The 27,124-nt window shown below is 47.1% G+C and overlaps 1 protein-coding gene across 3 annotated transcripts in view; it reads left to right on the forward strand.

Moving 5' to 3' along the window:
* The first annotated feature begins 378 nt into the window (after nt 1-378).
* The window catches only part of SHISAL2A (shisa like 2A), a 104,015-nt gene continuing 77,269 nt past the window's right edge, over nt 379-27,124 (forward strand). For all 3 annotated transcript variants that reach the window (XR_012725045.1, XM_075321063.1, XM_075321064.1), the window contains exon 1: nt 379-735. Coding sequence is in view for 2 of the 3 variants with exons in the window: in XM_075321063.1 (XP_075177178.1) it covers nt 554-735 (182 nt within the window). In the remaining variant the exon portion in view is untranslated. The remainder of the gene's footprint in view (nt 736-27,124) is intronic.

The following is a 27,124-nucleotide window of genomic DNA, read 5'->3' on the forward strand; positions in this document are numbered from 1 at the left end:
TGTCTAACGGCTTGCAATATATTTTTTTATTTATGAAATAAATGTGAAGTTTTATAACTAACTTTTCTATCATGGAATGGTCTTCTTCAATCTCTGGATTCTTCTTTTCTCTTTATGGAATTATAACTCTGGTACGTGTGAAAACGGATGCCACACGTACCGGAAACACGGACATGTGAAGGGGGCCTATGATTGAGTCTTGGTTGAACCTTTGGAAATATCGCAACTTTGTTTTTCTTTTGCAACTTTATGTTGTGATCAATTGAAAGACAATACTTCTTGCATCTGACATCTGTTCTTCCAATCACCACCAGAGGGAGACAGAGATACATTTTGTGCCAGCAAGAAGTCATCATCACGGCCGCCTGTATATAGGGAGCATCACTCGTGGTCCTGATGAGAGAGGTGATGCTGAAGATGCAGCTCTGAGGATCTCAAGCCATGCTTCTTCTCAGGACTAAAGGATTCATCTTTTTGTCCATGGGATGGTGGTAATATTTGAGGTCCTGGTGTATTTTCCTGTTCCTTGCTTGGTGAAGCACACAGGAGGACTATGAGTGCAGAGTGCTCCAGTTACACCACAGTGGAGAAGGTGCTGGTTGGGGCTTTTACCTGTCCAAGGGCGGATAGTGACCTGGGAGCCATATATTGCTGTGGATTTAAGGACTTCAAATATTGCTGTGATGACCCCAACAGTTTTTTCCCCTATGAGCACAGTTACATGTGGTGGCTGAGGTAAGACCGCTGTTTCGTGGGCTGTAAGTATTAGTTTGGGATGAATGAACTTCCTTGAATAGTCAAGAAACAACCAAGGCTCTGTTCACAAATGGAAAAAGTGATCTGATGCAATGTTTATGCAAATAGAAGCAGAGGGGACCCACTGATTATTAAGGGGGTCTGTACAGGGTCCAGTTTTTAGTACAGAAAAAAAAAAACCCTATCATGCAGAACTTTTTCTTCCATTCTAAAAATCTGGAGTCCAGACAGACCCCATAATAATCAATGGGGACCCTCTGCTTCCACGTGCATAACTAATAAAATCGATCACTTATTACTATTGTTTTTTCCTGAAGCAGAAGAGACAACTGGAATTTGCAAAAGCACATGTGAACAAAGCCGAAAACTCTAAAGTCAAATGTTACTTTTTTTTAGTTAATTATTAGTTATTATTTTTTATTACTTTTTTTATATACTGTATATATTTTACAAATTAGGCAGAACTGTAATATGATTGTTACTTTGGTGGAGGATCATAAATGATTGAGCTACTATGTCACAGGAGGGTTACTTGTACTCTTATGAATGACGTATACAGTGCTGTGCGAAGGTATTCACCCCTCTTGGCTTTTTACCTATTTTGTTACATTGCAACCTGTGTTTACATATTTTTGTAATGTGATTTGTGTGTGATGCATCAGCACTATATTGTTTAAGTTTGGGAAGTGAAGTGATAAAAATATAAGCAAAAATTAAATTTATGGGATAAAATAAATAAAAAAATGCCATGTGCATATGTATTCACCTCTTTTGCTATGAAGCAAATCAAAATTTCTGGTTCACGCAATTACCTTCATAAGTCACATGCTTAGTGAAAGGCAATCCACCTGAGTGTAATCTAAGTGTCCCCTGTCTGTGAGTATATACACACTTTTTCTGAAAGGCCACAGAGGCTGCAACAACAATAAGCAAGAGGAACCAATAACCAAACACCATGATGACCAAGGAGATCTCTAAACAACACATTGAAGACCAAGGAGATCTCCAAACAACACCATGAAGACCAAGGAGGTCTCCAAACAACACCTTGAAGACCAAGGAGGTCTCCAAACAGCTTGAGCACCATCAACTCCATTATCATCAAATGGAAAGAACGTGGCACCACAACAAACCTGCCAAGAGAGGTCCACCCACCAAAACACTTAGGGCGGCTTTGCACGTTGCGACATTGCACGTGCGATGTCGATGGGGTCAAATCGAAAGTGACGCACATCCGGCGTCGCAGTCAATATCGCAACGTGCAAATCCTTTTTGATACGATGAACGAGCGCAAAAGCGTCGTTATCGTATCATCGCTGCAGCCTCCGACATTTCCATAATGCCGGTGCAGCGACAGGTACGATGTTGTTCCTTGCTCCTGCGGCAGCACACATCGCTGTGTGTAAAGCCGCAGAAGCGAGGAACTTCACCTTACCTGCCGCCGGCTGCAATGAGAAGGACGGAGGTGGGTGGGATGTTTACATCCTGCTCATCTCCGCCCCTCCACTTCAATTGGCCGCCTGCCGTGTGACGTCGCTGTGACGCCGCACGAACCGCCCCCTTAGGAAGGAGGCGGGTCGCCGGCCAGAGGGACATCGCACGGCAGGTATGTGCGTGTGAAACTGCCGTAGCGATAATAATCGCTACGGCAGCTTTCACTAGATATTGCACGTGCGACGGGGGCGGGACTATCGCTGCAGCATCAGTAACACATTGTAACCGATGTCACAGCGTGCAAAGCCCGCCTTAGGGGTACTTTGCACACTACGACATCGCAGGTGCGATGTCGGTGGGGTCATGTCGAAAGTGACGCACTTCCAGTGTCGCTCTCAACATCATTGTGTGTAAATCCTAGATGATACGATTAACGACCACAAAAGCGTCGTAATCGTATTATCGGTGTAGCACCAGCGAAAACCATAATTACCTTGCTGCAACGGTCCGATGTTCCTCGTTCCTGCGGCAGCACACATTGCTATGTGTGAAGCCGTTGGAGCGAGGAACATCTACCTGCGTCCCAGACGCCAATGCGGAAGGAAGGAGGTCGGCGGGATGTTTACATCCTGCTCATCTCCGCCCCTCCGCTGCTATTGGCCGCCTGCCGTGTGACGTCGCTGTGATGCCGCACGACCCGCCCCCTTAGGAAGGAGGCGGATCGCCAGCCAGATCGACGTCGCAGGGCAGGTGAGTGATAATGTTCGCTACGCCAGCTATCATCAGATATCGCAGGGGGCGGGGACTATCGTGCTCGGCATCGCAGCATCGGCTTGCGATGTCGTAGTGTGCAAAGTACCACTTAGTCCGGACAAGGAGGGCATTAATCAGAGAGGCAGCATAGAGACCAAAGGTAACCCTGAAGGCGCTTCAGAGTTCTCAAGGAAAGACTGAAGTAACTGTCCATGTGACCACAATAAGCCGTACACTCCACAGAGCTGACTTTTCTAGAAGAGTGGCCAGAAAAAAAAGTCTTTACTTACAGTTGAAAATTGGAGGGCCCGTTTTGATTTTTGCCAAAACACGTGAGAGATGCCCCAAATGTATGGAGAAAGATGTTGGGGTCATATAAGACCAAAATTGAACTTTTTGGCCACCAAGGCATACGCTATGTTTGTCACCAAACCAACACAGCTCATCAAGATCACCATCCCCACAGTGAAACATAGTGGTGGCAGCATCATGCTGTAGGGATGCTTTTCGGCAGCAACTACATGGGAAATGGTCACAGTTAAGGGAAAGGTGAATGGTGTTAAATAAAGGGATATTCTTGAGCAAAACAGTTTCAGTCTGTCAGTGATTTTAGACTGTGTCGGAGGTCCACCTTCAAAGAAGACAATGATTCAAAGCTACTGCTAAAGCACGAGATTGGTTTAATGGGAAACGTATAAATGTATTGGAGCGGCCTAGTCACATCTCAGACCTTAATCTATTTGAGAATCTATGGTCAAACTTGAAGATTGCTGTTCACCAGAGGAAACCATCTAACTTGAAGGAGTTGGAGCAGTTTTCTATTGAGGAATGGGTAAAAATCCCAGTGGCAAGATGTGGAAAACTCATAGAGACTTAACGAAAGCGACAGCTGTAATTGCCGCAAAAGGAGGCTCGACAATACTGACTTTAGGGGAGTGAATAGTTATGCACACTGACGTTTTCAATTATTTAGTCCTATTTATTGTTTGTTTCACAATAAAAAGAAAACCAAATGTACAAAGCTGCAGACATGTTCTTACATGAACTGGTGTAAACTCTCAAAAAAAAAAAATCTGTGAAATTTCAAGTTGTGAGGTAGCAATACATGAAAAATGTCAAGGGGGTGAATACTTTCGCAAAGCACTGTATATTATATTTTATCCAGGAGAAGTTGTACTAAATGGTAAACTCAGCTCTGCCACATATATCAAACATCTGGAGAATATTGAGTTGCTAAGTACCATACTGTATTAGCATAATCTAGAAAAAAACAGCAGTAGTGGGTATAGATTAATTCTCTGTATAGTTCTGGAAAGTTCTTTTATATCTAATAAAATAAAATATTAATAATATGGTATAATGTAATGTATAATGTTTACAGGATATTGATATGATCTGCAGAGTTAAAAACGTGGGAGTTGCTTTACATATCTTAAAAAGCCCTAGCCTGCATTGTAGCCCAGAGCTGCACTCATAATTCTGCTGGTTGATACTTGGTATTGGTCAGCAAAACTTTTTTGATAGAAACATCCAAATATATGGGTTTTTTCTACATGAGATCATTGTACAAAGCCTGGTGTAAGGACCACACTTCTCTAAATAATAATAATAATAATAATAATAATAATAATATAACAGCATAATGCTATATATTAAACAGTTTGACAACCATATCCTGTCCACCGCCATTAACTTGAGAACTGCGGCAGCTATAGGCATAGAAGTGGTGTCTAGGTATAGTAAAGTAGCCATGTGCTACGCAATTAAACCACCTATATCGCCACCTGGTGGAAAACAACGGAGTTAGCATTTTTACCTTGAAAACGGAACGAGATAGAGGAAAAAAGTGAATTAAAAAATTGTAGAGCATCATCAATTCAATACGAATCGACACTTTGCATACAGAAATGCTATGATATGAAACTCATGACCCCCCCAAAACATTGAATGCTGGTCACACATATGGCGCTCATTTAACTTTGATGCTCAAAGTGGCCACAGTCAGCTGCAATTCACATCTGGACTCTGGACAGCATACTGTATCTTGCTGCACGCCGTGCAATATGGTAGGTGACCCGTTTGCACAAGCATCTGTGATACGTCGTCGTAGGTCCTGCAATGTTGGTGTGACCTAACAGAAAGAAGTCCAATGGGGTCAGGTCAGGTGAGCGTGGAGGCCACTCCATGCAGCCACCATACCCAATGACTTGTAGGAAGGTCTCCATGAGGTATCGCTTCACGTCCGCAGCCTTGTGAGTTTTATACGTTCTAATCATAGCATTTCTCTATGCAAGGTGTCGATTTGTATTGAATTGATGATGCCCTACAACTTTGTAATCCACTTTTTTTCTCTATCTCGTTCCGTTTCCGAGATAAAAATGCTAACTCCGCTGTTTTCCACCAGGTGGCGCTATAGGTTGTACATTGCGTAGTGCATGAATACTTTACTATACCTAGACACCACTTCTATGCCTATAGTTGCCGCCGTTCTCAAGTTGATGGCGGTGGACAGCATATGGGTGGACACACTGTATAGCACCATGTTCCACAGCGCTTTAGAATTCAGGGGAACATGACGAAACAATTTGAGTGAGGGTTCTTCTCACAAGAGCTTACAATCTATGAGGGAATACAGGTAACGCAAAAGGTAAAAATTGCTTGTAGTATATCGTCCAGCCATCTTGATAGTAAATAAGTGTATTCATGTAAAACGTTACAAACTGCTACTGAGTGAATGGAGTATATGGGAGAGGACATGATTCTGAGGAAAACCTGGGGAGAACTGAGAACAGATTAGGAAGTTAAAGTGATAAACTTGCCTTAAATAATGTGATTTAGGGTAAGCTTAATGGGGTTGTCCACTACTTTAACATTGATGACCTATCCTTAGGATAGCTACAAAAGCATATCCAATGGCGCTCAATAATATAAGGATACATTGGCATTGCATTACTGTTATAAGAATATTATAGAAAAGAGAAAAAATACATATCTAATGTGATAAATGAGTGAAAAGACATAGGCATTGCATTACTGCTTTGGCTATATTGACAATAAGAGATTTTTAGCTTATGTATTGTTCAATCCATGTGAGCCCGATAACCTTGGCAAGGTGATCTCATTATATCGGGAACCGAACTGTAAATCTGGGATTAAAAATCTGCATGTTTCGGTCCCGGCGGTGACAGCAGGCAGCCGGAAATGCTCTGTTCCGGTGCTGCTCCGGCTTCTGATAGTGGTTGCGGTCAGGTACTGCACATCCACATCCCATTCTAATCAATAGGAAGCGGATGTGCAGTACCCAGCCGCAGCCACTCTCAGAAAACAGACAGCTCTGGATCTGAGCATTTCCGGCTGCCTGCTGCCGCCGCTGAGAACAGCTGATTGGCGGGGATGCCAGGTGTCGGACCCCAGCTGATTAGACATCGATGACCTATCCTAAGGATAAGCTATCAATGTAATAGTAGTGGACAACCCCTTTAAAATTGTGAATGCTGGGAATCAACGAGAATGTCTTGGAGTAGAGCATTCCAGAGAAGTGGTACAACACAAAAGAAGTTTGGAAAACAAGAGTGGGAGGTTTGGTTCATGGATGATATTGGTTTTAGCTCATTATCAGAACAAAGAGAACAAGTAGAGCGATAGAAATGTGATTTATAAGAGCAACCTTTCCCTTGAGCCAGGACGTAATGCTAAGAGATTTCTGTTCTGAATTTGCAGAATAGTACACTGAAAAATTATTCTATTATACATTTTAAAGAGTTGGCAAATCTCCTTGGTGCCATTAAAACCTCCCAGAAAGTATTCTGGATTATACAGATCTTCACTGAAGAGGGCTACTGTGCAAGAACAGTGTATGGGCTATTTGCAGTCCAATAGCCCACTTGCTTTGCAGGTAGAAATGTCCCCTCCCCCACTTCTTGGGCCCCTGCACAGGTTGCACCAATGATATGTCTAAGCCTGCAGAGCCCCAATGTTCAAAAGCACATTCAGGGAATAGGTAGTGGAGTATGACATGGGTATGAAAGGGGCCATGGTCATGGGAAAACTTTTGGAGACACACTTTGCACATCACATCAAACACCTTCCAGTCATCAATTCCTTAAAGTTGGCAAGCATGATTTAGAGGGGTCCCCTAAAATTAGAATATCGATGGCCTAGATTGATGGGGTTCTAACCAGGGACGTACCACCTATAGCAGCAGACCAGCTGCCAGCTTTGGGGCCTTCTACGTCAGGGAAACCCAGTTCAACCTCAGCCCCTGCCCGACATCACAAGAATCAGTGACGAAGTTGAAGTTACGCAGGGGATGGATATTTCAGCAAGACAATGATCCAAAACCCCGCTCCAAATCTACTCAGGCATTCATGCAGAGGAACAATTACAATGTTCTGGAATGGCCATCCCAGTCCCCAGACCTGAATATCTTTGAAAATCTGTGGGATGATTTGAAGCGTGCTGTCCATGCTCGGCGCCCATCAAACTTAACTGAACTGGAATTGTTTTGTAAACAGGAATGGTCAAATATACCTTCATCCAGGATCCAGGAACTCATTAAAAGCTACAGGAAGCGACTAGAGGCTGTTATTTTTGCAAAAGGAGGATCTACAAAATATTAATGTCACTTTTATGTTGAGGTGCCCATACGTTTGCACCGGTCAAATTTTGTTTAAATGCGGATTGCACATTTTCTGTTAGTACAATAAACCTCATTTCAATCCAGAAATATTAGTCAGTCCATCAGTTATTAGATATATGAAACTGAAATAGCTGTTGCAAAAACCCAAATTGTTATAAAGAAAAAAGGTTAACATTAATAGGGGTGCCCAAACTTTTTCATATGACTGTATGATCACCTCTTCTCTGCATATAAATCTAGTCTTTGTAGTCAAGTTGACGCGGCCTCAACTTTTCTGAGTGCAACTTCTTAGCTAAAAGGTTAGATTTATATACAGAGAAGAGAGGAATGCAGAGGCGCAGAAACAATAGAAAACAATTCAGGAGAACAGCGGCATTAAAATCAGGGAAAAATTATAATATACAGTATATTTATGGTAAGTGAAAGTTCCCCTTTAAGCTGAAATAACAGACATAGTCAGTAAACAAGAATGGCACTATGCAAGAGGAAAGCTGCCACATTCATTTATTAATATTTATGGCAAGTGACAGGTCCTCTTCCTTGTCCTTTTCCTTTAGGTCCTGGTTAAGGTAAATCTTATTGACAGTATCAATGACATCAAGTGTTCCCATAGAGTAAAGTGATAATATCTGAGATTGGCCACTACACAATGGTGTCGGATTCGCATCGATGACTTTTCCTATGGATAGTTCATCAATATCTTCACCCTGGACATCCACTTGTAGGGTACTGATTTCCATATTATGGCATTCATCTTAAAGATGACCAACCACTAGGATTTTCCTATATGAACTAAAGTCAGTGCTATACTGGCGCTATCATGCTGATTCTATACATAACTTTAGTTGTGAGATCGGATGTATAGTTTTTGAAATACAGGCAAGTAAAGTTTGTGAAATGCACTGTTATTTGATTGATAGGTGCAACAGAATGTCTAATAGGTAAGTCGGGTTTTGTTAGTTATTCCCGCCCCTGTCTGCTGCCTGTCGTTCCTCCCAATGTCTCTGTTATTACAGGGGAAGGAAAGATAGGGGGGGGGGAAGGACAGGCAGGCAGGAGCGGGAATAACTAGCAAAACCCGACCCACCTATTAGACATTCCATTGCACCTATCAATCAAATAACAGCACATTTCACAAACTTTACTTACCTGTATTACAGAAAGTATACATCCGATCTCACAACTAAAGGTATGTATAGAATCAGCATGATAGCGCCAGTATAGCACTGGCTTTAGTTTATATAGGACATTCCTAGTGGTTGCTCCTCTTTAATAACATGTGCTTCCCCTCCAAACAGGAATATGTTACAATTCCGTATAGTCCAAATCTGATGTCTGTATTTCTCACATCGATTTATTTCTTTACACTTCATTAGAGTTAACGGTATATAAAGAATCTAAATAGGATTAGCAGATACAATGATATATTTCATGGTTTATTTTTGTTGCATTACCCACAAGGTCGCCGATAACTTTTTGCCTCATTGGAAGCATTGAAGTTGTGCCATGAGTCATGATAAAGCTGTTGTGTTTCTGTGTCGCCCTGGGCAAGCCAGGGGACACAGGTCACAACACCACCACACCCCACACTCCAGGTAGGCACATCACAGCTAACCAGAAATCCTTGTTGCCTTCCTCCAGAGGCTGATGATTCACACCAGGGGGTGGGCCAGGCGGTTGGCTCCGCCCACCAAGGAGATCACAGCTCTGGAGGCAGGAAGTACCAGGCAGAGAACCCCGGGCAGGGGAAGAGTGAAGTCTAGCTGAGGGCTAGAGTAAACAACAAAGAAGTGAAAGTGAAGGAAAGAAAAGTGGAAAAGGAGGAAAGCAAGAAGTGGTGACAGAGCAGAGAGGGTGCAAAGCCTGAGGGCCCAGCTTTGTGTAGGGCCAGAACAGCAAGGTCAGCGACGGCGGTGACCGTCTGGAGTGGGACCGTTTGGAAGTTCCTGGAAGGACCCCGTTGGCTGTGTGCCCGGTGGTCTGGAGCAGTGTTCCGAAGGACAGTCAGCACCAGGGCAGGGGCCTCTCGGACCCCGGCAAGGCTAGGAGTCGCCAAATTTGCCGAATCCGTCAGTGAAGGGGACGTAGATCCCCCAACAACCAAGTCCCGATTGAAGGCAACAGCCCAACCTGAAGCAGAGAGACACCGCCACCGCCAAGGCACCAGTTTCTCAGGGCCAGCGCCTGCGGGCAAAGTGTAGAGCTCCTCCGGCCCAGATTGTAGTCGGGGAGCGGGTAACCGGAGGGAATCCACCGCTACCATCAGTCAAACATAGGTGCAAGGAAGAGGGACATCACCGTCAACTACCGGGGGTGCAGGTGCAGCCGTCTGTGGGACCGTCCTACCAGCCGTTTGGTTTACCGTACAAACTGTGTCCGTGTCTCAGGCTGAGTGAGTACCACAGTGCCGCAAGGCACAGCGCTGCCCCCGCGTCCCTGCGCCCACAAGGCCCCGCACCTCCTTCTCCACCCCCGGGCCCCGGGATCACCAACCCCTACCCACGGAGGGGCAATACAACACCTGGCTGCTCCGCATCACCATCCCCGGGACCCCCGAATTGAGCAGCGGTGGTGAAATCACCACAACCGTGGGTGGCGTCACGAACTATAACAATCCCCCACACCCAACCACAAATCCCCTTTCACTCACGGGCGAGGAGTGTCGCTCGAGAAACCCTGGGATCCGGCCCACAGCTCGAGCCACCACTGAGCAGCTGCCGGACCCGAGCAGAAGAGGGTGAGCGCGGTGTGCTGACACCCTCCTCCCCGCCCGCGACAACTTGGCGTCACGAACAGGATCTTACCGCTCTGCCGTCTGGTAGAAGTGCGCCTTGTTACCGCCGGAGATATCCGGCAGAAAAATTGCAGAAGCCGCCATCTTTGGCGCGAAATGTTCCCGCTCGAGCGTCTTCTCGAGCAGTAGAGGCGCGAAGGCCGAAACCCCGCCCCGAGAGAGGAGGGGCCGGAAAGAGCTAAGGGGGACGAAATGGCGGCTGGCCGCATGTGAGCGCGGCTGTGGAAGCAGGAACGCCAGGACCCTGCGGCCATTTATTGGTTCCTGGAAGAGGCCGCTGCTAAAGATGCTGAGTCCGACCAACAACACCGTGGTCCCCGCGCCCGGCATGGCGGCGTGGGTGGAAGTCCGGACCGCCCAGCTAAGCAGCCGTCTGCAGGTCCGCATGCAGCTCGTCCTGGAGGAGTGGGAGGCCGACATGGTGGAAGCGGTGGCTGCTATGCGGAGATGTGAGGTGGAGGAAGATTTGGAGGAACGGGTAAGAGACCCACGTCCCTGTATTCTCGAGGGATCGGCCGCTGCGGCTGAGGGGACCGGCCTACACCCGTTCACCCTGCTGCCTCTCCCGCTACCCGCGTTAGCTGCTGCTGCCCCGCCACTAGGCCCGCTACCATCACCACCGGTAGCGGTACCCTGCCAATCCGCCCCGGCGGACCGACCTGCAGCAGAAGCTCATGACCACCCTGAACCGCTTCTATGGAAGAAGCCAAAGGCTGAGCCCGTCAGCAAAGATGCACCGGAGGCACGGCGGGGATGCAGCTGCCAGGAGGCAGAGGAGACCATGTCACAGCGGGGTCCCTCATTATTGAAGGTGCCGGTCGTAGCCGACACGGAGGGACTCTGGCTGGGTCCGTCCCCCGCACACGCTGAACCGGAGCAAACAGAAAGTACTCCCGGCTGGGAGCGGCGGCAACAGCAGCTGCGCAGGGAGATCGATGCCCGAGAGGGGTGTAGAGCGGATGTGCATGCCCGCATGTATATGGAAGAAGATCACCTGCAGCGAGCTACCATTGGGGTCCAGAGCGGTGCACCGTGTGAAGGTGGCACTAGAGCCCCACGAGTGAGAATGGACTGTTAAGCCGCAAAAGGCAGCGGAGTGCCGTTGCACAGTCCCCGTTGGGACCACCACTGAGTTGTTTGTTTAAAAGTTTTGGAAAGAATGATAAGGAAAAAGAAAATTAACCGAAGTTTATCTGATTGTCTGCTGTGATTTGCAACCGGCTGGAGCCGGCACCGTTGTCCCCATGGGGACCGTTTAAAATGCATGGGAACTATCCATGGACAAGCCCGTGAACTTGCAGGGCAACCACAGACGTTAGTGGCTTGTAAATATGTTGGTTACCGTTACCGTTTTCCGCAATGCCGCCTCCGGAGAGGCAGGTTGGAGGGAGGGCCCTGAGCAGAGCAGGCCAGGGCCCAGCCGCCAAAGGAACCGGTGGCTACCCTCTGGAGGGAAGGACAGATCCCGCTCGGGTACCGTGTGCTGGACTATGGGTCAAGGGGTGCTGCCTGGGTTTTAGGGGCAGCATCAGGGCCAGGTTGCTTGGGTGGGAGAGAGCGGAAACCGTAACCGTAAACCGTTGCAACGTTAAAAGTAAATGTGCCTCCCGTCTTGGGAAGAAGTTATTAAAAATGTTATTTATGTTTGTTTAACCTTGTTACCCCTTTTTTCAGAAAAATAAAACCGGTGTAGGACGGCAGCCCGCGGACGGTCTGCATTTTGCTAAGGGGGAATGTGTCGCCCTGGGCAAGCCAGGGGACACAGGTCACAACACCACCACACCCCACACTCCAGGTAGGCACATCACAGCTAACCAGAAATCCTTGTTGCCTTCCTCCAGAGGCTGATGATTCACACCATGGGGTGGGCCAGGCGGTTGGCTCCGCCCACCAAGGAGATCACAGCTCTGGAGGCGGGAAGTACCAGGCAGAGAACCCCGGGCAGGGGAAGAGTGAAGTCTAGCTGAGGGCTAGAGTAAACAACAAAGAAGTGAAAGTGAAGGAAAGAAAAGTGGAAAAGGAGGAAAGCAAGAAGTGGTGACAGAGCAGAGAGGGTGCAAAGCCTGAGGGCCCAGCTTTGTGTAGGGCCAGAACAGCAAGGTCAGCGACGGCGGTGACCGTCTGGAGTGGGACCGTTTGGAAGTTCCTGGAAGGATCCCGTTGGCTGTGTGCCCGGTGGTCTGGAGCAGTGTTCCGAAGGACAGTCAGCACCAGGGCAGGGGCCTCTCGGACCCCGGCAAGGCTAGGAGTCGCCAAATTTGCCGAATCCGTCAGTGAAGGGGACGTAGATCCCCCAACAACCAAGTCCCGATTGAAGGCAACAGCCCAACCTGAAGCAGAGAGACACCGCCACCGCCAAGGCACCAGTTTCTCAGGGCCAGCGCCTGCGGGCAAAGTGTAGAGCTCCTCCGGCCCAGATTGTAGTCGGGGAGCGGGTAACCGGAGGGAATCCACCGCTACCATCAGTCAAACATAGGTGCAAGGAAGAGGGACATCACCGTCAACTACCGGGAGTGCAGGTGCAGCCGTCTGTGGGACCGTCCTACCAGCCGTTTGGTTTACCGTACAAACTGTGTCCGTGTCTCAGGCTGAGTGAGTACCACAGTGCCGCAAGGCACAGCGCTGCCCCCGCGTCCCTGCGCCCACAAGGCCCCGCACCTCCTTCTCCACCCCCGGGCCCCGGGATCACCAACCCCTACCCACGGAGGGGCAACACAACACCTGGCTGCTCCGCATCACCATCCCCGGGACCCCCGAATTGATCAGCGGTGGTGAAATCACCACAACCGTGGGTGGCGTCACGAACTATAACAATCCCCCACACCCAACCACAAATCCCCTTTCACTCACGGGCGAGGAGTGTCGCTTGAGAAACCCTGGGATCCGGCCCACAGCTCGAGCCACCACTGAGCAGCTGCCGGACCCGAGCAGAAGAGGGTGAGCGCGGTGTGCTGACACCCTCCTCCCCGCCCGCGACATTTCCACAGTAGTAAAATATTTCTACAAAGTTATACAACCAATATAAGCCTGTCTATATAGAAATATTCCTGTAATGCAGTTATAGCATTATTCCAAGACACCGCTTTTTGCACTTAAATATATGCTGTCAAAAGACATTGTGGGTACTGGGAGGCCGCCATAGCTGCAGCTACACGCTGTGCTCTCCGGGGCTCATACCTAATATCATCCACATTATTCTACTTGTAATCCATATCCACAATTTGCATACATGCTTCAATACATAATTGTGTCAGGCAATCATTGCAATTACCTATTAGTATTATTATTTATTGCATATTCCCTGATGGATGATATTCTAGCTGCTGCTGTTTTTCTAAGTATCAGAATGGATATGTTTACACTGTTACCTGCCGATAGGAGAAGTGGCCAGCAAGTGTTTATTCTACATAAGATATATATTGTCACAACATGGACTTAGGGAGGGTCCGGCGTGAGTGAAACATACAACAGACAGTGGTTTTATCAAAACAAACAAGGGGTGCATAGAGGACACAATAACAACGGTGGACCTTGATGCTGGTGAGAGGGAAGATGGACACTTCCTCCACTTACCTGCCGCTGTACCCTGCACTCCTAGCCGGTCCCTATACAGGTTCCTCACCTGTCGCCAAACAGGAATCTGAATCCCTGAGGAACCCTGTAGTAAGCCCTGGCTAGTGAGTGGGAAGGTAAGGATCACTAGTCCCACTACTGCATTAAAACAACACACCAAGGGAAGGTAAGACAGACAGGGGGAAAACAACAACCTGCAACTCAAAGGGAACCTGTCATGTCTCCTATTCCCTCCAACCCAACATGATTCGTATATGTATTGCTAAATTCCCTGCCTAACCAGCCTTTTTTTTAATGTTGGTCACTTAAATCCATGTTAAAAAAAAGTATTTATAAGCTCTGTTTTTCTTATGCTAAGCTTTCGACTAGTCGATGGGGCATTTGTTCCCCAGACAAGTCTGCCCTCTCCGCATGTTAGCATACCCATCTGAGCGTGATAACATGATTTGTAAGAACTGGCGTAATCTCCAGCTCCATGTAAATCTTGTGCATGCGTGCGACTCTATTTTGACAAGTCCTCCACTTACGTGCCGCTGTACTCTGCCCTCCTAGCCAGTCCCTATACAGGTTCCTCACCTGTCGCTGAACAGGAACCTGAAACCCTGGGGGGCCCTGCAGTAAGCCCTGGCTAGTGAGTGGGAAGGTAAGGATCACTAGTCCCACCGCTGCACTAAAACAACACACCAAGGAAAGGTAAGACAGACAGGAGGAAAACAACAACACAGTGACTCCAACAATTAGGCTGCAGTCAGTCACCAGTTCTGCAGCCTACACCGCCGCCAACAGCAAGGACTCCAGCAACTCCTTCCACCTCCAGGCCCTGAATCAAAATGGCCAAGCGAGTAACCGGCAACCTATGCTGAAAGCAGAAAGTATATAAAGGGACTGAAAGTGGTCAGAAACCAGAAACACCTGACCAGGAGACAGAACCTGCTGGCAAGGAAAACTGACATTAACCCTTGCCACACCCAAAGAAAGAAGAAAACGTTTAGTATGTAGAGTCTAAGATGACAATGAGAGATTCTAGTCCTGATCATATGACTAGTCTCAGAATACAGAGAGACGATCGTGACATATATATATATTCTTATAGATATATAGCTGACATAGGTGATTGTAACAACAGGGTTCATATCAGAGTTGTAAATCGACTTTTCATCACCCAACAAAAAGATTCAACATGAACACACACCTAGAACTTAGAGGGAACCTGTCATGTCTTCTATGCCCTCCAAACCAGCATCATTCGTATATGTATTACTAAATTCCCTGCCTAACTAGCCTTTTTTAATGTTGGTCACTAAAATCCATGTTTAGAAAAGGTATTTATAAGCTCAGTTTTTCTTATCCTAGGCCTTTGACTAGTTGATGGGGCTTTAGTTCCCCAGACTAGTTGGCCCTCTCCACATGTTATCACACCCATCTGAGCGTGATCACACGATTTGCAAGAATCGGCGTCATCTGCAGCTCCACTTAAATCTTGCGCATGCGTGCAGCTACATTCGGTAATCTACGCTTCACGGCTTCAAAGTTGCACAGCGCATGACCATAATTACAGAAGACATCTATTCTTCGGTTTCTTGGTGTTCATGAGCCGTCTTCTGCTCTTCCGGACATGCGCAGTGTGCCACGGAAGTCAGGAAGCATACACCCAACATCAGGGGCGCAATGTCGCTGCCGAATAGAGCTGCGCGCATGATTGTAGAGGGACGAATAGAACAGTAATGCGCATGCGTCTCAAGCGGCTGACGTCACAGAGCCAGAATGTTAGTGATAGGAGGCGAGATATATGGAGACGAAGCGTGGAGACAGTGTTATCTTCTGGGAAACGTCCTGACCATAACCTGGAAGAGTTAATTTACATAAACTGATAAAAGATGATTTCTCAGAAAAAAGGCATCTGATGTGAGACATACCGGTATCACTTTTTAGCATTATGTAACCTGTATGCCCATATTAATAGTTTAATTGTGGTAACAGATTCCCTTTAATTCTTCATACTCTACTCTAGCATTTTGGCCTAGTTTTTGTTAAATTGTGACACTGTGTGATTTATCATGTGCTGTTCTTCATGTGAGGTTATATCTATATAAATGTAAGAACTGATATGCAAAACCATAGATTTCAATGAGGGTGTACTTAGTTTTGCTCATGACTTTACAAAACCACATTATACACACAGGTCTGCGCACACTACACACATACAGTACATACACATTATGTATTGAGTGCGTTACAGCCTGAAGTGATCTCGGGGGAATCTGGGATCAGAAGGTCACAGCGTATTATGGATTGCACAGCCACTTTAGTGCCCACTCATTATTTACCCTGAGCTGGAGCGTTTTTAAATTCCATCAGATACTGAATGGGATAAGGTTCATTTCTATCCTGCAGTGTTCTAGCAAAAAGTTCTAATTTAAGCTGCAGACACTCACTTCTGCTATAAGTATCCACTCCTCACTCCTCCCTGTGCTGGCTATAGCTCATACCTATGCTGTCCATGTTGAAGGACAAATCTACCGAACAAATCTAGGAGTGATTTTCTTTGTGTCTTTCCCCACCTGTTTGTCTTACCTACTTTGTGTTGTTGTAGTCTCACTGGCCCTCACTAGTCAGGGTGAGTTTAGGGCCAGCGAGGGCCTAGGCACTTGATCGGCGCACAGGGAAATGACCTGTCTAGGTACATTAGGGAGTGCAGGGATCAGCCTCATGTGAGTGTTAGGAGGTCAACTCGCTTCCCTCTTCCCAGCACAACGGCATACCGTTGTATTGCGTACCCATTGTGTTGCGTCGCTCTCCGGGGGTCTTCCCCTCCTGCGGCGTAACTCTACCCAGATGTTCTCGCTGTATTGCACCATTCGACAGGAGACCACTCGTCCCTGTTATAACACCTGTACAGTAGTTACACTGTGACACGTTAGCATATTCATAAGGTTCCATTAAAAGTGTATTCAATGGAGTCTTAAGGGGGTGTTACACGCAGCGACATCGCTAGCGATATTGCTGGTGAAAACACCCACCCCCGTCGTTTGTGTGTCACAGGCAAATCGCTGCCCGTGGCGCACAAAATCGTTTTGGAGCCGTCACACATACTTACCTGCCTAGCGACATCGCTGTTGCCGGTGTACTGCCTCCTTTCTAAGGGGGCGGTTCGTGCGGCGTCACAGCGGTGTCACTAAGCAGTCGCCCATTAGAAGTGGAGGGGCGGAGATGAGCGGGACGTAACACCCCGCCCATCTTCTTCTTTCCTCTTTGCCGGCAGCCGCAGGTAAGCTGTAGTTCGTCGTTCCCGAGGTGTCACACATAGCGATGTGTGCTGCCTCGGGAACGACGAACAACATGCGTGCTCAACAATCAACAATTTTTTAAAAAGGAACGACGTGTCAACGATGGACGATAAGGTGAGTATTTTCCATCGTTAACGGTCGTTCCTTGCTTTCACAAGCAACGACGTCGCTAACGATGCCGGATGTGCGTCACGAAATCCGTGACCCCGGCGATATATCGTTACATCCGTCATTGCGTGTAATGGGGCCTTAAGTTATAGATGTAACAGTTGTTATATTGACAAGTTGCCTCATTTACTTTGTATTGGAGTAGCCGGATTATACAGTTTGTGAACGAATGACCATTACTCAACACGAACGTTTGTGAATCCAAAACTTATTTTTACTATATGTGTATGTTGCCCCGTTACCTTATGGTTTCCCCCTCTAATATCATAATATTCAATATTAGGATATAAAATTAAATAATTCCAAGAGAGAAGGATAAAACAGCACCTCCAGAGTTCAGATTGTAACAATCATGCAATAGAACAGGCTCAGCAAGGAATAACCTTTTAGGCTCTGTGCGCACTGGGAAGTGGAATTTTCTTGAGAAAATTCCGCATGCCCTCAAAGATTACCGCACCCGCGGTAAAAAACCGCGGGAAACCGCACCCGAAAACCGCATGCGGTTTGCCGCGGTTTGCTGCGGTTTTACCGCGGTATTATTCGCGGTATTGCCGCGGTTTTGCCGCGTGCGGGTTGGGATGTGCTTTATTGCATTCAATGCAATAAAGCACATTGAAGAAAAAAAAAAAAAAAAAGTCATTTAATTCTGAGAGTAGATAGACAGAAGAATAGATAGAGGGATAGATAGACAGACAGAGGGATAGATAGATAGAGAGATAGAGGACAGATCGCTACATTTCCCACGGTCGGCAGTGAGTTCACATTACCGGCCGTGGGAAATGACCGGTAATTACCTCTGCTGCATTCAGCCTGTCTCTGTGACAGTCGCGGCTGGATGGAAGCAGCGCTGGACGTCGGACCTGGATTACGCCGGAGCTTTGGTGCGGGAGGGGTTAATAAAATGGTGAACGAGGCTTGTTTGTTTTATTTAAAATAAAGGATTTTTCGGTGTCTGTGTTTTTTTCACTTTACTTACGGGTTGATCATGTCAGCTGTCACATAGACGCTGCCATGATCAAGCCTGGGGTTAATGGCGGTGGTCCCCCACCATCATTAACCCCTTGTATTACCTTGCCACCACTGCTACACGGTGGCAAGAAGAGCCGAGGACACGCCGGTATTGTCGCATATTGCATGCGACAGTGCCGGGGCAGCTGCGGCTGATATTCTCGGCTGCCGGAGGGGGAGTGAGGCGGGGGACATTATCCCTGCCCCTCTCCCTCCCCAGCCTGAGAATACCGGGCCGCCGCTGTGTGCTTACCTCGGCTGGAAGGTGAATATGCAGCGGAGCCCACGTTCTTTGTTTTCTATATTTCTGTTTTCTTTCTATGTGTGTTCTATGTGTCTGTGTCTATGTGATCTATGTCTGTGATGTCTGTGTCTGTGTCTGTGATGTGTGTGTTTACTCTCTGCACGGCTTCCTCTTCCTGTAATGACATCACTTCCCTGCAAAACCGCAGACAAGCGATGTACATTACCGGAGGTAAACCGCGAAATACCGCAGGGAATAACGCAGGAAAACGCAGTGAACCGCACAGAATTTGCTGCCTGCGTTATTCCCTGCGGGATTTCATGATTAACATTGAGTCAATGGAGGGAAATCCCGCAGCGATGTGCGGAAAAGAAGTGACATGCACTTGTTTTTGCTGCGGGATTTCCGCAGCAAAACACGCAGCTGTCAAATTCCGCCCAGTGCGCACAGGATTTTTTTTCTCCATAGGCTTTGCTGGTGATTCACTGCAGAGATGTTATCAACATTTTCTGCAGCGAAACATGCAGCAAATCCGCGGCAAAATCCGCGAAAAATCCGGTAAGTGCGCACATAGCCTAAGTAAAGGTACTTGGGAATTCAAAAATATATATCTCTATACCAAGAAATATACATATATAAATATACATACTATATATAAATGCGCAGGGGACTCATTCTAATAGATACAAACGTTGATTTTATACAATGATATTCTGATAATCTGCCCCTCACTGGATCAAATATTATAGGATTTTATTGTTTTATTGGATTTTATATTTGTTTTTCAAGCACTTTTTATTGATTTTCTGGATCTAGGCGCTAGAAAACAACAATACCATCATCAGGAACATAAAGCATGTAGAGAATATTTGACGCATGCTGGAACCCCCATGCTTGCTGCATTTCAATGAATGTTTTGACCTGAAGACCCTCCAAAGAGTACGATTTGGTCAAAGATGAACGATCCATGCGGCCCAGTTTTCTTTCATGTTCCCAGGCCCCTTTATAACAGTTTTTTATGGTTCCTTATACGGGAAGTTTTAGTTAAAGGTAACCTGTTATGGTAGGTTATGGTGGTTTTTTTTTATATTAACACTAGAAGTCCCAGAGAGGGGTCATTTAACATTTCTACCATTGGAACCCTATGGAGCTCGAAATTCCTGGGACTTCTAGTGTTAAACCGTCCCCAATGTGTTTTAAATGATGCAATGTGCATCACTAACATGGTTTAAAAATAAAAATAAAAATTCCATGTATTTATCTTAAAGGGAACCTGTCACCACTTTTTTGGCCTATAAGCTGCGGCCACCACCACCGGGCTCTTATATACAGCATTCTAACATGCTGTATATAAGAGCCCAGGCCGGAGGTATAACATAAAAAATACTTTATAATACTTACCCAACGGTCGCGCGGTTGGCCTTATGGGTGTCTCCATTGTCTGGTGCCGGCGCCACCTCTTTTGTCCATCTTTGTACTCCTTCTTCTCTAGCCGCGGTGCATGACGGGTCCGACGTCATCCACACTCACCAGCATTCAGGTCCTGAGCAGGATCGGCGAGTGTGTATGACGTAGCCGCGTCATGCAACCAGGTTTCAGAAAGAGGACGAAGATGGCCGAAAGAGGCGGCGCCGGCACCGGAGACGCCCATAAGGCCCACTGCAGCGACCGTTAGGTAAGTATTATAAAGTGTTTTTTATGTTATACCCACGGCGTGGGCTCTTATATACAGCATGTTAGAATGCTGTATATAAGAGCCCGGTGGTTGTGGCCGCAGCTTATAGGCCAAAAAACTGGTGACAAGTTCCCTTTATAAAAAGACTCAATATGCTTAGGTGAATGCAGTACAGACCTTAAGTTTCAGTTACAGGGGTGGTGCTTTTGTGGGATCAGTCACTGTCACTCCTCTGGGGCAGGAGTGTAAAGGCCACGGCTGCTTCAGGATACAGTCATCATAGGTGATTACATCTGATAATGTGTATATAGTGTATATGTATGTGGTATATAGTGTACAGTCATGGCCAAAAGTTTGAGAATGCTACAAATATTAATTTTTACAAAGTCTACTGCTTAAGTTTTTCTAATGGCAATTTGCATATACTCCAGAATGTCATAAAGAGTGATCAGCTTAACAGCAATTACTTGCAAAGTCAATATTGGCTAAGAAAATGAACTTTAACCCCCAAAACACATTTCAACATCACTGCATTCCTGCCTTAAAAGGAGCAGCTAACATTGTTTTAGTGATTGTTCCATTAACACAGGTGTGGGTGTTGATGAGGACAGGGCTGGCGATCAATCAGTCATGATTAAGAAAGAATGACACCACTGGACACTTTAAAAGGAGGCTGGTGCTTGGTATCATTGTTTCTCTTCAGTTAACCATGGTTATCTCTAAAGAAACACGTGCAGCCATCATTGCTCTGCACAAAAATGGCCTAACAGGGAGGAGTATCGCAGTTACAAAGATTGCACCTCAGTCAACAATCTATCGCATCATCAAGAAATTCAAGGAGAGAGCTTCCATTGTTGCCAAAAAGGCTCCTGGGCGCCCAAGAAGGACCAGGAAACGCCAGGACCGTATCTTAAAACTGTTTCAGCTGCGGGATCGGACTACCAACAGTGCCGAGCTAGCTCAGCAATGGCAGCAGGCTGGTGTGAGTGCTTCTGCACGCACTGTGAGGCGGAGACTCTTTGAGCAAGGCCTGATTTCTAGGAGGGCAGCAAAGAAGCCATTTCTCTCCAGAAAAAACATCAGGGACCGACTGATATTCTGCAAAAGGTGCAGGGAGTGGACTGCTGAGGACTGGGGTAAAGTCATTTTCTCAGATGAATCCCCTTTTCGATTGTTTGGGACATCTGGAAAACAGCTTATTAGGAGAAGAAGAGGTGAGCGCTACCACCAGTCTTGTCTCATGCCAACTGTTAAGCATCCTGAAACGATTCATGTGTGGGGTTGCTTCTCAGCCAAGGGAATCGGCTCACTCACAGTCTTGCCGAAAACACAGCCATGAATAAAGAATGGTACCAGAATGTCCTCCAAGAGCAACTTCTCCCAACTCTCCAAGAGCAGTTTGGCGCCCAAAAATGCCTTTTCCAGAATGGTGGAGCACCTTGCCATAAAGCAAAGGTGATCACTAAATGGCTCATGGAACAAAACATAGAGATTTTGGGTCCATGGCCTGGAAACTCCCCAGATCTTAATCCCATTGAGAACTTGTGGGCAATCATCAAGAAACGGGTGGACAAACAAAAACCAAAAAATTCTGGCAAAATGCAAGCATTGCTTATGCAAGAATGGACAGCTATCAGTCAGGATTTGGTCCAGAAGTTGATTGAGAGCATGCCAGGGAGAATTGCAGAGGTCCTGAAGAAGAAGGGTCAACACTGCAAATATTGACTTGCTGCATTAACTCATTCTAACTGTTAATATAACCTTTTGGTACTCATAATATGATTGCAATTATATTTCTGTATGTGATGTAAACATCAGACAAACAATTAAAAACCAGAGGGCAACAGATCATGTGAAAATATAATTTTGGTGTCATTCTCAAAACTTTTGTCCATGACTGTATGTAAGTCCACATGCACACGTTGAGTATTTGAGTATTTAGTGAGTTTATTACCCCAGTACTTGTAGCCAAAACCAGAAGTGGGTGAAAAATACAGTGGTGCCCATGTTTTTATTATATCTTTCCTCTAATTGTTCGATTCCTGGTTTTGGCTACAAATACTGTTGTAAAATATTGACCAAATACTGAACGTGTGATCGTGGCATAATTGTCATGCATGGACTAGGGGATGTCCGGGGCATGGCACAACACAGAGGTATAACGGGGATGGAAAGGGAGAGGAAGACCATGATGAGAAGTAGCGAGGGATGGGACACCTCCTGACACTAACCTTTGTCTGGCCCCTGAGCTCCCCTAATGTCCCTATAGTAGCCCTTCTCCTTGTTGCCATCACGTGCCTAGTCCCTACTGTCCCTCCACTCACCCTGTCTAGTGCCAAGGCTGGTGAGTGCATTAGACGTCACTGCTATTATAATATAACACAGGGGAAGGAGGACAGACAGGGGAACATAGACGAAAGGATATCACACAAACATGACTGCTGCAGCCAAACACCAGGGCTGCAGACGACATGGCTCCAACAACAGATCTCCAGCATCATATTTACTTTAGAAAGATATTTACTTATAAAATTGGTGACGTGTCCAGCACTTATTTTACTTGTTGTATACTTTTTTTGTGAGGGGTGGTACAAAGGTAGCATTAATACTTTTCAAAGGGTCACAGTTCCAAATGACCTTTTAAGGAGACACTAATATTTTCTAAAGGGGTCATTCCAGGTGCATTATATACTTTAAGGAGACTCTCAGGGGGCATCATTACTGAGTTAGGGATTCAATACTTGCTTTGTCCCAAGAACTAAGAAAAAGACTGATGGCACATCTTACCTTTCTAATCTGACCTGGTGCATACTGCATACTGAGCATGAAACATACAGTAGTAACAAAAAAGAGACAATTGCACACTATAGTGCTAAGATATGTGTAACAATGGATATGGCAATATAGACATGCTTTACTGCTATGAAAGATATGTAAGAATTGAGATACTTAGCACACAAATATGGCCAGTTTTATGTGAGCCCAACAGCCAGCGGCAAGGCGCCCTCTTTTTGTTGGGTCCCTATCAAACGAATGCCTCTTTTTGGGTTAAAAACTTTACAATTAATGGGCGGACAGGAACCTGCAAATGGAGAATTAAAATAGCTTGAGGATGAATAGCAGGAGTGCTCAATCAGAAGGCATAACCCTGTAATCTAAGAAAAAGACTGATGACACATCCTTCTGTAACAAATATGTAGATACTCTGGAATCTGATTGTGTGGAATATAACAAAACTGAGACAAGGATTGGGTAAATACTATGTATTAACAAATAATAAACAGTGTAAATAATAGAATAACAGAGGCAACTACAAATTAAATTTAAGTGCAACTGCACTAATATGTAAATGTTCAGACAGCATATGCAGTATTGCGCACAGCAAACAAATTTGCGAAAGGCCAGAATAATATGCCAAAGTACTCTCAGCAAACTAGTGATGAATGTTCAGCATAATTTGCACAGCAAACAGGTGGTGAATGTCGAGAATAATATGCACAGCAACAAGGGGTGAATGGCCAGAATAATGTTCTGGATAAGAACACTGATCACTAACCGAGACGCTAGTTCTTACAGACCAAGGAAGTGTTAGCACTTCTCCTAGGACTCTTGAAGTGAGGGAACCAAGCAAGGATCAGGATAATCCCGTAGACTACAGGCAGCTGAACAGTACTGAGGCTGAGCACAGGATAAACACTCAATAGCATGAAGTCCAGAACTGACTTAGGTGCCAGTAGCACAAAATACTCAGGCAAGGAATGGATCCCGGACCGCAACTTAGGGTGCGCTCACACGAGCGTGAAAATCGACGAGTGCAATGCGAGAAAATCTCTCATTGCACTCTGACCAATGTTAGGCAATGAGGGAGAGCAGTTGGTCAGCTTTTCTCATGCTGCGATTTTCTGCTACAGCCATATCACTCACACCCATTCAAGTGAATGGATGCGAGAGAAACATTGGATTGTACTCGGATGTTATCCCAGTGCAGTGCGATATATGCACAGGCTGACAATGGAGGAGATGGGGGGATTAACCACTCCCTCTCCTCCACAGCACCCGCCCTCACCTTCACAGCTGTGACCTGATTGCAAGATTGGGTCACAGTCGCATGATACTCGGCTCACACTCACAGCAGAGCCTGAGTCAAGGGTCATTAGCATATTGCATCCGATGCTGTCGCATCAGATGCCATACACTCATGTGAGTCCAGCCTTATAAGCAGGCCAGACAGGAAGTTCAAGGGAAAGACAAGGCAAGAGACTCCATCTTGGACGAGGCCAAGCAGACACAACAAGTTCCATGGAAAACCCGGAACCTTACACCTACCTTTCTAATGTGAAAAGGTGCAAACTGAACATGAAACATAGTAACAAAAGGGAGATAGTTGCGCTCTGTAGTGCTAAGATATGAGTAACAATGAACATGGGAATATAGACATGCAGAGGTCGCCTTGCTGCTGGCTGTTGGGCTCACATAAAACTGTCCTGGCCATTTTTGTGTGCTAAGTATCTCAATTTTTACATGTTTTTGATAGCAGTAATGCATGTGTTATGGCCCCTGGGTCTGTTGCTCCACGTTCCCCTTCTTCCCCTTCTGCTTCTCGTTTGCGTCGTTCCAGTCGTTTGGGAACTTCTTAGCTTCCTGAGTCTAAGTCCCAATTTTGAGCTTCTGAGCATGCTCATGGACTTAGTCATTTCTGAGGCTAAGTGTGTACAGTGGAACCTTGCTTAACGAGAACAATCCGTTCTGGGACTGTGCTTGTTAATCAAGTTACTCGTTCAGCAGAGCAAGATTTCCCATAGGAAATCATTGCAATGCTGATGATCCGTTCCACAATGTGTTAAATGTCCCATCCTGGTCCCCTATTCTATCATTCCACACATTCACAAACGCACACAAACATGTACAAACACACACAAACTCACACAAACACACAAGCACACATTCACACGCACATAGTATATGCTCACCTTACCTTCCGTTCCATCGACGGTCTCCTGGGACTTGCTGTTCTCCGGTGCGGGCCGTGTATCAGGTGACCATAACAACGAGGGCGGAACTTCCTGCCAGAACGCTGACGTCAAAGGCAGAGCCGCTTGCCTCTGATTGGCCAGCGCGCTGCCTTTGACAAGCGGTGACAGGAACCAGGAAGTTCCTGCTTCGTTGCTATGGATGCCGATGCCTGGAGCGGAGCGGAGCAGAGCGGCGCGACGCACTACAGGAGGCCGGAGATGAAACGGAAGGTACAGATATAATTGTCACGGGCGGAGGAGGTGACGCTGCGCTCTCCCACTGCTCGGGTCCGGCTGCTGCTGCTGTTGCTCGGTGGTGGCTCGAGCGGTGGGCCGGATCCCGGGGACTCGAGCGGCGTTCCTCGCCGTGAGTGAAAAGGGGGGATTGGATTGTGGGGATTTTAGATATTGTCCGTGACGCCACCCACGGTTGTGGTGATATTGGTGACACCACCGCTGCTCTGGACGGGGATCCCGGGAGCGGTGACAGGGAGCAGCTTTGATGTTAGTTCTCCCCTCCGTGGGTAGGGGGTTGGTTGTCCCGGGGCCCGGTGATGGGGTAGGTAGGGATGGATGGCAGGCGGGTTGCGGGGCCTGATGAGGTGCAGGGTAGCAGGGGCAGCGCTGTGCCGCACGGCACGACGGTACTCACTCAGCCAATGATGAGGACACAGTTCTCGGTAAAACACACGGCTGGATGGACGGGTCCCACAGACGGCTGTTTCTCCCGGCAGGTTGATGGTGACTGCCTTTCCCTGCACCTACGTAGTGTAACGGTTCCAATGGGTTCCCACCGGTAACCCGCTCCCCGGCTTGGATATGGGCTGGAGGAGCCCCTTTTGCCCGCAGGCTCTGGCCCTGAGAAGCAGTAGCCTTGGTGGTGGCTGTGTCTCCCTCTCCTGGTTGGACTGTCGCCTTCTTTCGGGACTTGGTTGCTGGGAAACCCAGGAGGTCCCCTTCGCTAACGAATTTGGCAAATTCACGGCGACTCCTAGCCTTGCCGGGGTCCGTAAGCCCCTGCCAGATGGTGCTGACTTCTCTTTGTGTACCGGTCCGGTACCGCCGGGCCACCGCCCGTCCATGGTCCTTGCGGTAAACTCCGATAGGCCACTCCTGCAGACGGTCACCACCGTCTGCCAACCTTGCTGCTCCGTCCGGGCCACACACCCGGACCAACTTAGTCTGGTCTACTGCTACTTCGCTTCCTTCCACTTTCACCTCTCCAACTAATCTGACTGTTTTCCTGCCTCCAGGACTGTGAACTCCTCGGTGGGCGGAGACCAACCGCCTGGCTCCACCCCCTGGTGTGGACATCAGCCCCTGGAGGAAGGCAACAAGGGTTTTTGTGTCTGACTTCGGTGTGCCTGCCGATAGTGTGGGGTGTGTTGGTGTTGTTCTCTGTGGCCCCTGGCTTGTCCAGGGCGCCACATTCCCCCTTAGTAAAATGCAGACAGTCCGCGGGCTGCCCGTCCATCACCGGTTTTATTTTCACAACTGAAAAATAGAAAAATGGTAAAACAGTTTACAAACATAATAACTTCTTCCCACATCGGGAGGTACTCTTACTTAAACGTTGCGTAACGGTTACGGCTTCCGCTCTTTCCCACCCAAGCAACCTGGCCCTGATGCTGCCCCTAAGCAAATGGGCAGCACCCCTTGACCCCAGTCCTGCACAAGTTGCCCGAGCGGGTTCTGTCCTTTTCAGGGGACCCACGTCCATGGGGAACCCCTGAACCCCTCCAGAGGATCGCCACCGGTTCCGGTGGTGGCTGGGCCCCAGC

The sequence above is a fragment of the Anomaloglossus baeobatrachus genome, chromosome 8 (genome assembly GCF_048569485.1).
Source record: "Anomaloglossus baeobatrachus isolate aAnoBae1 chromosome 8, aAnoBae1.hap1, whole genome shotgun sequence".
NCBI classification, from domain to species: domain Eukaryota; kingdom Metazoa; phylum Chordata; class Amphibia; order Anura; family Aromobatidae; genus Anomaloglossus; species Anomaloglossus baeobatrachus.